This window comes from Physella acuta, unplaced genomic scaffold (genome assembly GCF_028476545.2).
Source record: "Physella acuta isolate Inbredline_101_S28 unplaced genomic scaffold, ASM2847654v3 ptg000311l, whole genome shotgun sequence".
Lineage (NCBI taxonomy): Eukaryota > Metazoa > Mollusca > Gastropoda > Physidae > Physella > Physella acuta.
In genome coordinates this window covers 926,289-940,215 of record NW_026731830.1, presented here as the reverse complement: position 1 = coordinate 940,215, position 13,927 = coordinate 926,289, and the positions used below count along the sequence as shown (strand labels likewise).

The window sequence follows — 13,927 nt, the reverse complement described above, 5'->3', positions numbered from 1 at the left end:
GGCATGGTCAGATTGTAGAGCTTACGACTGCTAACTCGAAAGTCTCGAGTTCGTATCCCGGGCTTGAATCTGTAGAACGTCCCTATTTGCACCATTATATGATGAATACTTGACTCACGTTAGGGAAAATACAGATAGCTAAGCCTAGTTCTGACCACAGTATCGTTGACTTGGTAATATAAACACGTCAACTCTATTCCATCTGCTTTATTGACCGCCACGTTAGAAAAGGGTAACTTTATTTGTTGTCTTTGTTAGTGAGCTTTGGCGGATAAAATATAAATTGTTGTATCGGAAACATATATTTTATGATTTGTCACTCTCGTCATCATTCACGTTTATAAAATACATAACATTACCTTACATTCTTCACATACTTGGATTTAAGAAATAGTTAAACTTTTAGAGAAGGCTAAATATTGATTATATTTGCAAAGTACAGCCAATTATTGCACAATGTGATACACTAATAAAGTATATTTTTGTACAATTTTGTAATTACAAAAAGCTACATCTCTTCGGGGAAGGGGGGGGGGGGGAGGGAAGCGGATCCCCCCTCCCCCCACCCCACGAACGAAACGAAATTTATATAGAAAATATATACTTTTAACAGTGTCCTCCCCCCCTCCCGAAAATTGCAAGTGCCCCCCCCCCCGGAGAAAAAAGTCTGAAAGAAACTATGTATATAAGCCCCCGTGTGTATTTGATTTGCTCCCATACTTTGGTGGTCGGGATGGTAAAGCTCATGACAGCTAAACCAAAACTCCCGTGTTCGAACCACTAGCAGAAAAGGCTGAATACCAGGGGAAAGAAACCCATCAAGCATAGAAAACTCAAGAATAAATAAATAAAATGCTGCTTTGTACATTATTCTTGCTATGGAAGCTAATCCAGAAAAAAAAAAACAACTGGCAGAATTCGTAATCAAGATGCCATATGTATCATAATAGGTAGACACGTACAACTTAATTAACGTGGATGAAATCCCGTCCCACATTACACTTCACATGAAAGAAGAATAATGCTAAATGACACAACACCTGCAATTACTGATGATTGGATCCAATTTCCCCACGGTAAATGCGGTACAATCAGCAGAGTTACCTTTCTGGTATTTTATCTTTCTCCGGCTCCCAATCCGCCCGTCTGAAAAAACATGATTTAGATAATTAATTTCGTTAATTGATAATTAAGTCGCCATCAGCTTAAAATACTCTTTCATGTATGAGCCGATAGATCTGACATGTCCTTGATCTCCAGACTAGCGGTTAACAAACGGTTTTACCCGTCACTAACATCTGTTTCACATACAAATGCCATTCTACCAAGTCATCACTAGCATAGTAAAATACTAGCATGAAACTTGATGTGCATCATCCATATATCTAAGTTTACAAAACGTGGAATTGATATGTTCTTGTCGGACGTTTTTGGAGGTAGATTTTATGTTTTGTTTTTGCTTTGAGACAACTTAATTCTTAGTTTTAGTGTTAAATCCAGGTTAACTTTGTAGCTAGCTTAAAGAAATGTTTTAATAGAAATTTCAATTATGAAAATGCGTCGTTTTATGTGATTTGGTAAAAAATGTAGCACGTCATTTATTTTCTCCTACACAAAAAAAAACGTATATTTCAATAGGAAAAAAAAGCATGAAAGTATGATTACATACAGTTAGGGGCATTTAAACCGACTCTTTCACCGACCATGGACCAGATTTTTCCATCCGTGTGAAAGTGTAATTTTGAAATTTTACAACATTAAAAAAATAACTACCGATTGTAAAGGGAAAAATATATTTAAAAAACTAGAACACCATGGCTAGTGGATACGAGGCTGTTTCGCAAAACAGACATCACGACTCGATTATAGAACCGAATATACGCCAAACTGGCGACGACACACGCCAGACTGGCGACGAAAAACTCCAACCTGGCGACGACGAAGACCAAACTGGCGAAGGTACAGACCAGGTTGAAGAAGACACCAAGCTAGCCGTGGACACGAGGTGTGGGGTGTGGACATTCAAGCCGGACATCTTGCAGCCGTGTGCCAACATCTGGAGCTTTACCTTGCTATACAGCTTGGCGGCACTGCTGACCTCGACCTTGACCTCATACATAAACTCCCAGGTACGTTTCTTACGTCATCGTACAGGTGAGTTTTACGTCACAAGACAGGTGATTTATTGCATCATCTTCCAGGTGGGTTTTCTCATTATCTTTCACGTATGTTTTTACAACCTCTTAAAGGTGGCTTTACTTATTAATTTCCTTTTAAATGAAATGTGGGTTTTGTCTATTTAAAATTAATACTTGGGTAAAATATACACTGTCCTATGACTTGAGGTTGTATTGACTCCGAATAGGTCACTACGCTAGAGAGACAATTTGGCCTGAACTCCAAACAGACAGGTTTGATCCTGGCAGCCAATGATGTGGGGTTTCTCATCTGTGTGCTGTTCCTTAGCTACTCGGCTCCAAAACTACACCTCCCGAGGTCACTAGGTTAGTTTTTCTAGTCATTTTTGTTTAGTTAGATATGTTTTTTCTAATTAAGCGTTTGAGTGCAACTTTTTACTTGCCCGCATACGGATTAGAGATATAGTATTGTAATATTGCTATACGGAATTATCTTACACATACGGTGTCGGAAATGCTCCGCCCGTCCGTCCGTCTGTTTGTAAACACGATAACTATGAAGACAGGTTTAGATTTTATTCGCAGGTTTCTTTTAACTTTTCAACCGGAAGTAATACTTAACTCATATTCGTGGGAAAACAATACCCTGAATATCATTTTAGTTAACCAGTCAAAATTTCATGTTTAAGATCTTAAAGTGGTATTTCCGGCTGCTAAAATACCGATGGAAACCGTTTTAGCTAGCTAGGTGGACGAAGTTACATTTTTATATAAGTATTACATAGATTTCTATCAACTTTTTAGAGATACTCGGTAGCCTGAATGGGTATTGTAAAAAAAAATTTCTGATCTTTCACACTTTCTTGAGTGTTTTGCTTTTGAAGGCTGGGTCTATAGTAAAAAGACACCCGCGACTCTAGAACAATACTACTTTCATCCAATGTCGAAATTATGTTTTATGTTACAGTTTAGAAAATAGTTAACGATGCTTAACTAAACAACATTAGTCATTTCCGCAAAGCGTTAATGGTAATGTTCATGACAAAACAAAAATAATATGGTATCATTCAATTTCCATAATTATATTTATCTAATAAATTCACAATGTAAAATTTGTTTTAGTTTTAATTTTTTATTTCTAATGTTTTACATAAAATACTTTTAACATGAGTTTAATTAGTATTTGGATGATTTGTTTTGTATAGCTAATTTATTTTAGTATTTTGTGCAATGAAAAGTGTTTTTAGAAAGTAAATATAACTACACAAGTATTTAGTGTATATTAAAGTTGAAAGCATAGGCCTATGTCTATTCATGCCATGTGCAGGTATAGCGACGATCACATTTGGCGTATCAGGCCTGGCCTGCTCCCTACCTCACTTCATCTTTGGCGCGCGCACGGACACTGGTCAGCTACAGACCAACGTGACCTCTTCCAGAACTCTCTACGGTGCCATGTGTGATGGTCAGAACCAGACCTTCAACACATGTGGGTCAGCACAGGACAAGAAAAGTCACATGACCTCAGAGAACACGGCCATTATCTCTCTCGTCATCATCTTCCTGGGTATGATGATACAAGGCTTCGGGAAAGCCCCGAGAACAGCCTTCACAGTGACGTATGTTGATGACAACACCAATAAAAATAACACGGGAGTTATCGTAGGTAATTAATTCTTCTTCTATAATTATATAAATGGCGAGGAGTTCGATTCCGTGTTCAAATAAGTGGAACTTCCTTGAGTCCCACCATTTCTGATGTGTACTTGACTAATGATAGGGAGACTAAAGGAGGCTGAACATAATAACCAAGCTATCCCTTTATAAGCCGATGTCTCTGAAGATGATGAACTCTACTTCATCTGCCCTATTGTCTTGGACACGAATTTTAAATGATGATGATATTGCGAACCATATAAACACCCATTATTTCGTATTGTAACAAACCAAAAACACAAAAATATTTTTACTATTCGCCATATTTTTTTTCTTCTTAATAAATCTATATTAAAAAAAAACAGGTATCATCGTGAGTGTGGGGATATTTGGACCGGCGTTGGCTTTTCTGCTAGGCGGCGTTTTTACCCGGATGTACGTCACACTAGAAGGTAGGACCGATAATTCTTTACTCAACTTTATCTCGAGCGTTTCTTGAATATTTTTAGTTAAAATGTACTGTACACGTATTAATTTATGTTTTCAATCTTTAATGTAAATGCAAATCAAGTACGACGGTAATATCGACATTTCTAAAAAAAAAAAAAAAGAAAAATTAGCTATCTCATATGTGAATATACCAAATTAATTACAATTTTCACGTCCTATTAAGAGAAATACGTCCATTAACAACAAGCTATTTTGATATCGGAAATAAACTTAGTATTCCATACCTTAGTGACCTATTAGTATTTATTAATAGATAAACATAATTATATTGTTTTCTAAATTATCCGGAAGTGTATCTTACATATTTGAAAAAACACGATACATAATAAATTACAGTTAAAAAACGTGTGTTATTAAAGTGATTTTTGGTTTTTCTTTACGTTCAGTATAAGCTGGAATGGCCTAGCCGTAGAGCGAAAGACTCGTAACCCAAATATCTCAAGTTCGATTCCTGGTTAAAGTCAGTAGAACGTCGACTAGTCCAGCCTTCTCTGATAGGTACCTAACCCAATAATCTAAAGACAGCTTGGCACAGTTGTGACCACACTATCCCTTCATTGAAACAAGCGAACTCAACTTGCCACTTGAACCTTCAGGTTTGAAAAGTGAACTTTCAATGAAACCTGAATGCGATTTTGAGTGTTAAACCTCTGAACGAAAACTCCCCAGATACCAAGCTGACCCCATCACATCCCAGCTGGATCGGTGCCTGGTGGCTGGGTTATGTTGTGTTTGGTTGTCTGGCCCTGGCTGTGTCGGTTCCACTCTTCTGCTTCCCGAGGAAACTTCCGCAAAAGGATTCTGACCAACAGATGAGCCAGATCCTCGAAACGTAAGAAATAATGTATGAAAAAATTATATATCAATTTAAGATACAAGTCGTGTTTGTTGGAAATCAATTGAGATAATTTTTATGAGTTATTTTCTCAGATATATTTTGTCAGATACATGTCAGAAATATTTTGTGAGAGATATTTTGAATAAAAGCCATTTTGTCTGAGATATTTTGTTTCAGTTATATTATCCAACATATTTAGTCAGTGATTACTTGTCAGAGACATTTTGTCAGATGCTTTTCAAATAAGCTATTTTGGCAGATATATTTTGTTAGGGATATTTTACCTGAGATAAGTTAAATAATTTATTTTTTAAGAGATATTATGAGTACGATATTTTGTTAGGGATATTTTTCTCGGATATTTTGAATAAGACATTTTGTAAGATAAATGTTGTGAGGTGACTCGTTCAAACGTAGTTACTGCACACCGATGACGTATTGTCTTTGTGATTGCCCAGTAACAGCCCCGATGACCACACAGTAGCAGAGCCAGCCCTAAATGACAATGAAGACGCAAGCTGGAATGTTAAACTTTGCATCAGCAACATCCATAATTACATCAAAGGTCAGTTATAAAGGTCATACAGTTATGAAAACTGTTGAAGGTATTATTTAATAATTACAGTCACACGTTTGAAACATGTTGGATTGCTTTAATACTATTTAAGAAAACAATAACAATGCATTCCGTTTTAAATAACGTTTATGAAGGTTTTGTTGTTGCTTATGCAAATAACGTTATACAATTACAATAAGATAACACATATGAAGTGCTTGGTAGAATTGTATTAAATTTAAAAAAAAAATAATCTTAAAGTTTTTATTCTTTATCGAAGAATATTTGTTTAAGAAATGGTGGCTATTGGCCGAACGTTGATGGGAGACTGGAAATAAATGTTTAAAACTTTATATTGTTTCTTCCAGATTTTTTGTCGGCGATTGTTCGACTTTTGACCAACCCAGTGTATATCACCATGGTGATATCAATATGCTGCATCATTTTCGCTTTTAGCAGTAGTAATTCCTACACACCCAAATACATGGAGGGGATGTTTAATCTACCTGCATACAAGGCCAACTACATCATGGGTATGTAGATATGCAAACATTACAATAATGACATAGTGCTTATTTTAGAAATACTAGTAAAATTTGCCATTGTTTGACACGTCTTTTTTTATAATACCAGTTCTATTACTTATCGTTAACATAATGGAATTTTCTAAATTTGTAAATATATTTTCGTGTTGCTTTTTCCGTCGTGGAAGTACAGCTAGATGTTTCGTAAAATAAATAAACGACTGAGGTATTTTCGGATTACGTTTCATATCTTTAAAAAAATAACTTCCAAATTGAATTGGTGCTATGGGAATAAGATTATTTTATGATTATAATGTGGTCGTATGGTAGACTGCTAACTTGAAAGTCTCCAGTTCCAATCTCGTGCTTGTGTCAGTAGAACTTATGAGTTACCCAGCTCTGATGGGTGCCTGAATCACGTAGTCGTAAATAGAACAAAAGGCGGCTGGGCATAGTTATGAGCATACTATTTCTTCATAAGCCGATGTCATACAAATAGTTGAATCATACGACTCTACAATAAATTCCTGAAAGACGCTTGCCCGCGTGCCGTTAACCCGAAGGCCGTTTTTCCGAATGGACATTTGACCAAATATGACAAATGCCCAAATAGACACTTGTTCGAATGGTCACTTGTGCAAAATGAATAAATAACCGAAATCCACTTACTCGATAGACAAAAAAGACCTTCGGGCAAGTGTCTTTCCGGAAAACATCCGGCTCCCGATTACACATCACCTGCCCAGTTGACCGCCATGTTGGAAAAATTATTTTCTTATCATAATGTGTGCTGCTAGGGATCAGTGGGAAATAGCTCTTCCTATTTATAAAAATATACAAGTCATAGTAATTATCAGCATTGTATACATAAAAACTTGAATAAAAAAATAATGTCTTCCTCGAGTCATTTCAAAACTAATTACTAATTACGAATTTTTTACAACATCCGTTTTTCCAGCTGTCAAAGCCCTGTTTGCATCGACGTGTGGCACATTTATAGGAGGGTACCTAACCAAGCGTATCAAGATGACGATCATAACGGCCCTACAGTTTTCCATCATCGTCAATGTTATCTCCTTGTTCGCATGCGTCTTGGCGTTTTTCTTTCAATGTCCGCAACCTGAGGTCCATAACTGGCCGAGGTAATTTTTTTTAATTGTAGACAACTCGCCGAGGTAATTCAAATGTCTAATTATGTTTTTTTAAAAACATCTGTGGGTTGTTGTTTTTTTTGGTGGGGGAGGGTTTTTTTAAATTCTATTTGTGAAGAAAATGGTATACAACTGGCAAAGATAAATTATGTCTAGTTTTGAGATTATTATGTCATAAATAGGCCAAGTTAATTTTTATAAACTTTAATCAATATAATCTAATTAATGGTCACTATTTATAATAAACTAATATTTTACTAACCCAGAAGTTAACGTTTTTCAAGCATCAAGTCTACTAAAGTAAAATTTTTAGGACACTTTATTTGACTTCTGCCAGCTGAAGCGGAAGTAAAAAATCTGCAGACTAAAAGTTTTTTTTTCCGCATATACTTTTCAAAAATTTCATGCACCAATTCTAATTTAATTAAAGACTTTCTGTTTCGAAATTTGTTTTCATTGTAAACTAATCTGCCTTTGGAAAGCGCCCACTATTTGAACAGAGTATAGAGTTGTTTCAGTCAGATCCCATTGAATGACTCTGTAGACTACTTACAATAGGCGTCAAGTTCATTACAATTACAACTCGACCCCGATAAAAAATAATGTGAAAAATAAAACTTCGATTTTTTCCTTGAATTTCGCTTCCCCATATCTACTTTCCACTATATATATATATATATATATATATATATATATATATATATATATATATATATATATATATATATATACTTAGCACCAACACGACGTGCAACACAGGATGTGATTGTGCTGACAACAGCTACTTCGCCATCTGTGGTCAAGACGGCAAGACCTACTACTCACCATGTACAGCCGGCTGCTCAGTGGTTATAGACGAGGTGAGCAAGTACTATTGTAACAGACGATTGTCTGTGGTTTCCTGCTGTAACTACGAATCACGCCCCGGTGTCCATCAAGCCTTAAATGGCATTTAATTCGCAGAGCACAAACACAGAGTGTACATGGCGTGATAAGAAAACGTGGCTTTTACAAATCATCGAATATGACAAGTGTAATATTACCTTAAGCAGTCACAAAAAAATTCATATACTCTTGTTTTCTACAGGTGTATCAGAACTGCACCTGTATTCCAGGTGGTCAAGCGACCAGCGGCTACTGTGACTACGGCTGCGACCATATTTACGGTTACTCCATCTTTTTCACCATACGGTCACTGGTTGCTACTCTCGCGATTGTGCCGAAATTTCTAGTCCTCATACGGTGAGTAGTTAGATCAACAGCAAGACGTTGGTGTACTACGTATAAACTTTAGGGGTCGGCGTGATCGAGTCAGTAAAGCTCATGGTTACTAAACCGAAAAGTCTCGAGTTCGAACCCCCGGGCAGATGAGGCTCGTTAGCTGGGGGCAGCCATTCTTCTAGGAGAGACAACTCCAAAATCAAACAACTGCTGCCTTGTAGTTTGTTCTTGGTTGGATAAAGGCTATGGAAGCAAATCCAAAAAGAAAAGCAGGCTGAAATCGGAGTCAATGGCCTCAATGGCGCAAAACCAGTTGACACTTAATCCTTAATTGTGATGGAAGCATGGTCGAGTCGGCAAAGCTTATGGTTGATAAATTAGAAAAAAAGTGTCGAGTTCAACCCTCTGGTAGAACGAAGAAGAAGAAGTATAACCTTGGCTTAGGAAGTTTTAATGAAATTCACGTCATGGCATGCGAAACTCTCAAAACTTAACAGTTTTTTTTCTGTAAATATGTGTTACATTGACGTACACTTTTTAAATACTTTTTTTAAGAATACTGAAAAAAATGTAAGCTTTTAAGTTAAATAGAAAAAGTATTTTTTTAATAGTCATATCATTGGTGGCTAAAATTTGTAAGATATTTAATAAGCAGACAATTATTTTACTAGATGGAAAAATATGTTTTACTGAATTTAAAGCGTATTAATATGAATAACATTCAACTTCTACAAATTTGTTTAAATCCAGGAGCGTTGAACCTCGTGACAAAGGGATAGCTATTGGATTTGAAGCATTCATGACGGCGTTATTCGGTAAGAGTTTTTCTCCCCTGTCTTTGTCCTAACCCCCCTTGAATGTGTAGCAGTATTATAATCTTCTAGGAAAAAATTCAACTACGCACTGGCAGGGTGCGATTTTGCGCACCGGTTAATGACGTGAGCTTTAGGGCGCATACTTTCGTTTTAAACAGTGCGATAGACTGTGGATAAAATGGTGCATTACAGTTGTTCAATTAGTTGAATCAAGCGCTTTCGCCGGTGTCCGGCAGGGTGCGATTTGGCGCCCAGAGTTGTCCAGCGAGCGCTGTTCCCAAGCAGGTTTACTTACATAAAATTCATGCATTATTTGGGAGTTAAAACAATGGCTAATCTCTTCTAATACCCAGGCTGGCTTTTGGGTCCCGTCATCACTGGTAACGTCATCGACGGTATCTGCGTCATCTGGGACGTCAAATGTTCCACCAGGGGGCGCTGTCTGCTGTACGACAACGAGGTCTTTAACAACAAGCTGCACGGCTACATCACAGTCGCCACCATCATCTCCATCCTCTTCTTGTTCATAGGGTTTCTCTTCGCCAGGAGGAACCCGCGTTTCCATGACAACTTAGGTCAGGATAACCTCACTGCCGGTGATTTTAGTGTCAAGGGCAGACGGGATGAAAAAAACAGAAAAAGAGAAGCTATCAAAGAGATACGACTCTAACTTATACACATTCCAGGACCAGAAAGAAACTGATTTCTTTTTTAGTGTACTTATTCTTCTAAAAGCTTTAGGCAAATAAACAAAAGAAATATATTTATACACTTTGTAAATACACTTTTGTGTATAATTAAAAAAGGAAAAATGCTAAATCAATATTTTAAAGTGTTCAGAATTGCATTAATTTGATAAATTACTTCCTAAACTTTACTATCACCCCTTTAATTATTTTTAAATTAAGAATATATACTTGGGCAATTAATAAGAACATGTATTTATTTACAATGAATATTAAAGCAAACAACAATATAAAAGCAATAATATGATGACGGGTTGTGTGTCATTTTGTCCAAGTTGTTGTTCATGGTCTTGTACGTGTTGGATGTTGACTAGTTTGGTTCATGGTGTGTGGTGACATGCTTGGGTTGTACGGGATTATGTTCAGCATGTGGTTCTTGGAGTTCAACGTGAAGCAGGGTGGTGAGGGTGTTGATCAACTTCGTCTGTTGTGCTGTGTATGTGTGTTGTGCGATGTGGTACCCGTCAGTTTGGAGTTTGTAAATAATGCGTCTTAAAACGAAAGACCTTAACTTTATACTGTGTTTCTATATCCGGTGACAAATACTGTTTAATACAGGGGTCGGCAACCTTAGGCTCGCGAGCCGCATGCGGCTCTTTTGATATCAAGATGCGGCTCTCCAGCTCCTTGAACAAATACTAATAATCTTTATAAAAAAAAAAAATATTTGAAATGAAAAAAAAATGTTAGTGGCTCTTTAAAACCAGGGAAATTTTGAAAATTGTAACTTTTGGCTCTTCTGCTTCAAAAGGTTGCCGACCCCTGGTATAATATGTTGTGATATGAACTATTAAGTTGGTTTGATCTATCATCTGATCGATTTGGTTTTATACAATTTAATCTTTATTCAACTTTGTCTTGTGTCGTGTGCACGTACTCTCAAATAATGTTAGAACACATTCTACAATTATTTCAGTAATAATTTGTCTCTTGTGTTATAATAGTTTTCAAGGTATATAATCCGTACATAGAAATACAAGTTGGATAGTTTTAATTGTTATCTCCCTTTACTAGTTGTAGTGTTAACAAAAGTTGTCTAGAATAATGGAGCATTAATTCAAAACATAAAGCTTCAAGCGCTAGATCTTTATTTGGTCATCTATACTGATGTTAGCAACGTTTTTTTTTATCGGATCTATTTTTTTTTTCAGTAATTTTTTTTATGTATAGCTTTTATTTTGGTGAATAAAGTATTATACTAATAAAAATAGAAATAACATGTGTATTTTAGGTCTACAGTGGGTCTGGGTAGAAAAAAAGAGCTGTCATAGATGAATAAATGGTCGGCGTCAGAGTTTCTTCCAATCTACCGCTCCCCCCTCCCCCCGAACGAAATATAGACAATATATACATTTGACAGTGTCCGCCCACCCCCCCCCCACTACCCCCCCCCCCCCCCCGAAAATTGTTGTCCCCCACCCCCAACCCCCGACGATTTCAAGTGCACCCCCTGAGAAAAAAGTCTGGAAGAAACACTGGTCGGCGTTGGGTGGGTGGGTGGGGGGTGGGGTGGGGGAAGGAGGTCCCCTGTGGAGAGAGTGTGGAGGTTGTGGATGGGGGAGGTCGGGGATTGTGGATTTTGATATTTAAGAAAGTGTGTCCTAAAGGGTGGGGGTTAAAAGAGCTCGATCTTGATTTTTTACCATCTTTCTTCGATATATATACTCGTTTAAAAAACGTTACCTAGACAACGCATTAGACACGAATTATAAATCAATATTAGGTTCTATAATAGTAAGATAATACGCACACAGCCACGGACAAGCACGCAGATAATCATGCAAACATGTATTCAGACACACTTACGGACATAAACACAGACTTACACGGACAGACAAACACGCAGACAAAAAAGACACACACAAACTTACTATATACACACACATACATATATAAATAAATAAATAAATATCTATCTATCTATCTATATATATATATATATATATATATATATATATATATATATATATATATATATATATATAAAGAGATAGAGAGAGAGAGAGAGAGAGAGAGAGAGTCTGCTGTTACTTATACGTTATTATGATTCAATAAAGAAACATACATTTCAGGCATGTTTTGTATTGCCTAAGTAACAACATTTATTTAGGTCAAGGTTTATAGGTCACGAGAGACGAGTTAAATTACTGGGTCAAGGTAAATGTGCGGGGAAACATTTCGTGATTTAACTTTGTTCTACACGCACTAGCAAGCTTAAATTCGTTAATCTTACACTGGATCCGACGAACCGATTTTTTCAAGTTACTGCTTAACTTCTTAAGATTAACCCCATTCTTATAATTCGGTCTTTTTTTTATCTTTTATAGTTTAAACTACAAATTACACTTCTTTCGATACAAATTGCTATTATTCGCAAAATGGAAGTATAAAAATGCACATGTTGGTTTTGAATGTAATAGCCTAGAATGTTGCAGTAAGGCTATCAATCAGATATGATAGAGTAATTATTTAATATTCATGTATTAAAGTTTTTCGCATATATAACACCAGATAATATGACATTAAATTAAATACAATTTATTCAAATAATGGCAAAAACCGTTCTTTTCATGGTTTTACATTATGTAGCATTATGTCCCCATATATTACCCATGCTGCTTCAAAATGTCTATCGTAGTACATTCTTCATAATCGGAGCAAGCAAAAAAATTGTAACTATGCAGGTAACTCTAGCCCACGCAATCGCCTCGAAGAAAACCCGCCAAGATGGGTTATCGATCTTTGTTCAGTGCTTATCTGGGCCAAGTGCTACAAACCCAAACCCCCACCCCACCCCAACTGCCACCCGCTTAATGCATACTTAGAAATACGATACTTAGAAATACGGCGCTTCGTCCGGAAATTAATTCGGTTTAAATAATAAAACTAGCAGACAGAGAATAAAATATGTGTATTCTTTCTCGTTGCTGAGATAATGCATTCGTCGATGACGCGCGTGATGATGAAAAAAAGCGTCCCTGTTATCAGAATGTATTGTTTTATTTGTTGAGTATATTATGAGAATCCACACATTTTTCATTGGTTTTCTATGAATAATCGAAGTCAAGGATGTAATACAAATGGTGTTGTGACGTAAGCAACTAAACTGGTGGGTGAAGGTGACTTGTGACAGTAGGTCCTGACAGCATCCTGTATGTGACAGAAGGTCATGCCAGCATTCTGTATGTGACAGTAGGTCATGCCAGCATCCTGTATCCATATTTGTGACAGAGGTCATGCCAGCATCCTGTATGTGACAGAAGGTCATGCCAGCATCCTGTATCCATATTTGTGACAGAGGTCATGCCAGCATCCTGTATGTGACAGAAGGTCATGCCAGCATCCTGTATCCATACTTGTGACAGAAAATCATGCCAGGATCATGTATCCATACGTGTGATAAAATGTCATGCCAGCATCCTGTATCCATACTTGTGACATAAGGTTTTACCAGCATCCTCGAGCAATTCTTGTAACAGAGTTTTAACATCATGTTTTAATCATACTTTTACATATTATTAAGGAGGTTAGGTTATCATGATCAATCCATACATTAGAAAAGAGGCTATGCGATTATGATGCAGACAAGGTTGGCTTTAATAAATAATTAAATTTGATTGCATAATTTAGTACATCATACACCACTGGATAATGTCTAACACAAGGAGAATTCATAGCTTGATCGTGTCTTGATTAGCTGATTGTTCTGATTTGCTGGTTGATCTGTTGATATATTGATCTGTTGATTTGCTGGTTGTTCTTTGTTCTTTGT

The 13,927-nt window shown here is 36.6% G+C and overlaps 1 protein-coding gene across 1 annotated transcript; it reads left to right on the top strand.

Moving 5' to 3' along the window:
* The first annotated feature begins 1,408 nt into the window (after positions 1 to 1,408).
* LOC131940200 (solute carrier organic anion transporter family member 2A1-like) lies at positions 1,409 to 10,215 on the top strand. The gene is made up of 13 exons (XM_059298829.1): positions 1,409 to 1,436; positions 1,809 to 2,129; positions 2,366 to 2,504; positions 3,466 to 3,804; positions 4,160 to 4,246; positions 4,974 to 5,136; positions 5,601 to 5,707; positions 6,067 to 6,231; positions 7,181 to 7,364; positions 8,110 to 8,233; positions 8,461 to 8,615; positions 9,345 to 9,409; positions 9,763 to 10,215. The coding sequence occupies exons 2-13, from the start codon at positions 1,815 to 1,817 to the stop codon at positions 10,077 to 10,079; spliced, it is 2,160 nt and encodes a 719-aa protein (XP_059154812.1). The 5' UTR covers positions 1,409 to 1,436; positions 1,809 to 1,814; the 3' UTR covers positions 10,080 to 10,215.
* The last annotated feature ends 3,712 nt before the right edge of the window (positions 10,216 to 13,927 follow it).